We start from the raw sequence: 3,626 nt of genomic DNA, 5'->3' as shown, positions 1-3,626 counted from the left end.
TAGGCGGGCATATTTTCCGGCATGCTCTGGTCCCCCCGGTCTCTCGAGATCGAGTCAGTCCCTCGGCCCGCCCGCCGGGGGGAGGGGGGGTTCCTGCCCCGAATGCGTGTGGGCACTCCCTCGCCCGCCCCCGGGAGGGGGGTGGGTGCAGGACTGCGCGCCGGTTCTCCCTCCCTCTCGGACACTCCTTTTTGTGGTATTTCTTTAGCCTTCTGCCTAGAGGCTACTGCGGGAGCGGGGGGGTGGCGGCGAAACGGGACGTTGGATAGTCGCTAGGTCCGGATTGCCGGAGACGCACAGCCGGGCCATCGGGGCGCGGGCGGCGGAGGGGGGGGGGGGCGTTCTTCTGGCCCGTTCGGCGGATGCCTTTGTTTTGGCCGGCCCACGCCTGGAGGCCTGATCGGATCGGATGGCCGTTCCGCCGGCCCGGCCCCGGGTGCGGCCGGAGGGCGTGGGGCCCAGGCTCAAGGGTTCTCTTGGCCGGGCTCTCGTGCGGCGGCGCCGGTCCCGGGGGCCGTGAGCCGCCGCCAAAGGGGGCTCTCGATCCGCGCTAGATGGCAGTGCGGGGGGGAGCAGGCCCGCGGCCGGTGCCCGGAGTGCTCTCGGGCGAGAACGCCCACCCGCCGTCCGGCCTGCTCTTGAGGAGAGGCGAATATTTATCGTTACTCGCCCGGTGTGTTTCTCCCTTCCAGGCCCTCCTCCTGCCTCGCTCGCTGCCGTCAAACCGGCCGATCCCGGCGGCATGCCCATTGATGTGTGCTGACGGTGCTGTCGACGGGCGGCGACGCCCGGGCGGTCCTCGCGCGAAGCACATCACCCCGCCCCCCCGCCGGTCGCCGATCGAGCCGCCCACCTTGGAGCAAGTAGCAGCTGCAACCCATCGCAACTTCCTTGGGTGCCGCCGTGTCGCTCAAGCCGCCGCGCCCTGCGCGCCCCCTCCCTCCCCCCCCCCCCCCCCCCCCCCCCCCCCCCCCCCCCCCCCCCCCCCCGGCTCGCGAAAAGGCAGAGCACGCGCGCTCTCTCCCACACACACGCCGGCGCCCTGGCAGGCAGAGAGCGCCATTTTAGCGCTCCCAACGCGGGAGTTCCCCCCCCCCCCAGGATTAGGGTGGAGGCGCGAGAGGGGGAGGGGGGGGGGGGGGGGGGGGGGGGGGGGGGGGGGGGGGGGGGAAGGCCGCGCGCCCCCTCCCTCCCCCTCTCGACGGGGGACACAAACGGAAAAGAGGAGGGCAAAAGGGCGTCCCGCCGGAGGTGGCGCGCGCGGACTCAGCAGTTGCGCAGGGACAGGACCGAGCGGACATCGGAGCAGAAGCGCAGCGCATCCAGGAAGGGCAACAGGTCCATGAGGGACCGGTCGCTCGGGTCGCTGGTCCAGGTGTCGATGGGGATGGCATTGTCTGTGGGGCCATGGGGCGCGAGGTGCGTGCGTGCGTGCGTGCGTGCGTGCGTGCGTGCGTGCATATGGGCGCGAGGGGGTTAGGATGGCAGGCCGGGGCTTGGCGCGGGCGGAGGGGGGGGGGGGGGGGGGGGAAGCAGGGGCCAAAAGCCGGGGCAAGGGGAAAAGTGGCCCGCCGAGCAGAGGGCAGCGCGCCGGGCCGGGCGCCACACGCACCGGGCACCACGCTGTACGTCACCGGGGAGTTGTCCACCAGGGCCACCTGGCCCATGTCCGGACGGATGAAGCCCAGCTGCTTGACAAAGCTCCCGTCGAAGTAGGTGCAGTGCTCGCGGAAGTACCGCCGGCTGATGAGGGTCCGGTCGCGGTCCAGCCAGTCGATCACCGGGTCGGCGTACAGCGACACCGAGGCCGTGAAGATGACCACCTCGTACCACTGGGACACGGCCTCCAGGAAGGCCCGGGCATAGGGGCGCGTCCGGACATAGAACAGGCTCTCGGCCCCGGGCGAGGGGGGCCCGGAGGAGGAGGAGGAGGAGCCGGCGGCGGCGGCGGCGGCGGCGGCGGCGGCAGCAGCAGCGAGCGCGCCCGCGCTGGCCCCCTGCTGCGACTGCCCCGCACCGGCGGGCGGCCGGGTGGCGGGGCCGCCGGCGCCGGGCCCCGGCGGCGGGGCCAGCATCAGCAGGCAGTGGTCGATGGCGCTGGCGGCGGCCCGGTGCCGGGCCGCGGACAGGCGCCGCAGCAGTGACGCACGGCCGGCCGCAGGGGGCAGACCCCCGGGCCCGGGGGCCATGCTGCCGGGCCCGGCGCCCGGGCCGGGGGCCCAGCCGCCGGCGCCGGGCCCGACGGCCGAGGTGACCAGCCCCCCGCCGGGGCCCCCGGCCGCGGCCGGCGCACACCCGGCCGCATACAGCATCGGCAGGCCCAGCCCCTCGGCCAGGCCCAGCGGGATGAGGGTCGAGTGGACCAGCGTCTCGTCCAGGTCCAGCACAAGGGTCTTGCGACGGGCGCCGGACACCAGGCACAGGGACCGGGGGCAGGGCAGCCAGGGGGCCGGGCTCGCGGGGGCCGGGGCGCCGGCCAGGCTGGCCGCCTTCGCCGGCATGCCAGCCGCCACGGCCCCCAGGCCCGACCGGCGCCCGGCCCCGGACACCAGCCGGGTCACCTCCACCGGGATCGGGGCCTGGCCGGAGAAGGAGCACAGCCACCCGAGCAGCAGGCCGCCCAGGCAGGCCAGCCACTCGAGCCCGGGGCCGACGGCCAGCCGCGCACCCGGCGCCGTGGCCGGCTTGGCCCGGTCGACGGTCAGCCCGGCCAGCCGGTGGTGGTCGCCGGTCGCCGCTGCCAGGAAGACCGACAGCAGCCCGGCCAGCAGGGCCCTCAGGCCGACCGGCCCGCCGGCCCGGCCGTCCGAGGCGTGTCCATCGCCGCCGGCCCGGCCGGCCGTGCGCGGGTCCATCGGCGTGATGGGCGAGGTGGGGGTCCGCGCGGCCGGTGGCCCGGGCTCCGGGCCGGGGGCCCAGGGCCACTCGGCCGTGCAGTGGACCGGGACCAGGGGCGCCGGCAGGCTCGGCCCGCGGGCGTGGGGGGCGTCCTCCGGGCCGCCGGTCGCGCCGGCCGCCTGCTCCGGCACCGGCTGCTGCTGCTGCTGCTGCTGGTGGTGCGGCGTCGGCGACGGCAGGGGGGAGGTGGTGGTCACCACCGACAGGCCCGGGCGCCGGGGCGGGGCCGGGCCTCCGAAGCCGGCCGGGCGCGGCCGGCCACGGCCCGGGGCCGGCGGCGCGGCCAAGCCGTCGCGCGTGGTGCGGAGTGTCGGCCCGGCGCCGGCGCCCACCGTGGCCGACAGGAGGGTGGCCATGCGCGCGGAGGCGGCGGCCGCGGCCCCGGCGCCCGGGTCACCGGTGTCCATGCGCGCCGGGGCGGTGGCGCCCAGGGCCCCCGGGCGGCCGCCCAGGCCGAAGGTGGTGGCCGGGGCCAGGTCGCCGGCGTGCGACAGGGCCACGAGCGTCTGGGTCATGGTACGGCGGCGGGGGGGGAGGGGCAGGGGAGGCACGAAGGGACCGAGTGCCGGGGTCCGTGGGTGTCTTTGCGATGCCGGGGGGCCGGGCGTGGTGGCATGAAGGAGCTGGGTAGTATGTGCGGGCGTGGTCGTGGTGCGTGGCGTGCGCGCGTGCGTGCCGGCTGGAGATTGTTTCGTCGGCTCGGCCTGGGGCTGGGGCTGGGGCTGGGG

The 3,626-nt window shown here is 76.7% G+C and overlaps 1 protein-coding gene across 1 annotated transcript; it reads right to left on the bottom strand.

The window, feature by feature from the left end:
• Window positions 1-1,167: 1,167 nt before the first annotated feature.
• H696_05815 (hypothetical protein) lies at window positions 1,168-3,413 on the bottom strand (the record flags this gene model as incomplete). The annotated part of the gene is made up of 2 exons (XM_009499616.1): window positions 1,168-1,397; window positions 1,613-3,413. 2 exons carry the CDS (start codon window positions 3,411-3,413, stop codon window positions 1,267-1,269), a joined length of 1,932 nt encoding a protein of 643 aa, XP_009497891.1. The 3' UTR covers window positions 1,168-1,266.
• Window positions 3,414-3,626: the final 213 nt, after the last annotated feature.

This window comes from Fonticula alba, assembly GCF_000388065.1.
Source record: "Fonticula alba strain ATCC 38817 unplaced genomic scaffold supercont2.14, whole genome shotgun sequence".
NCBI classification, from domain to species: domain Eukaryota; order Rotosphaerida; family Fonticulaceae; genus Fonticula; species Fonticula alba.
The sequence above is the reverse complement of the archived record's forward strand: the minus strand, read 5'-3'. Positions and strand labels throughout refer to the sequence as shown.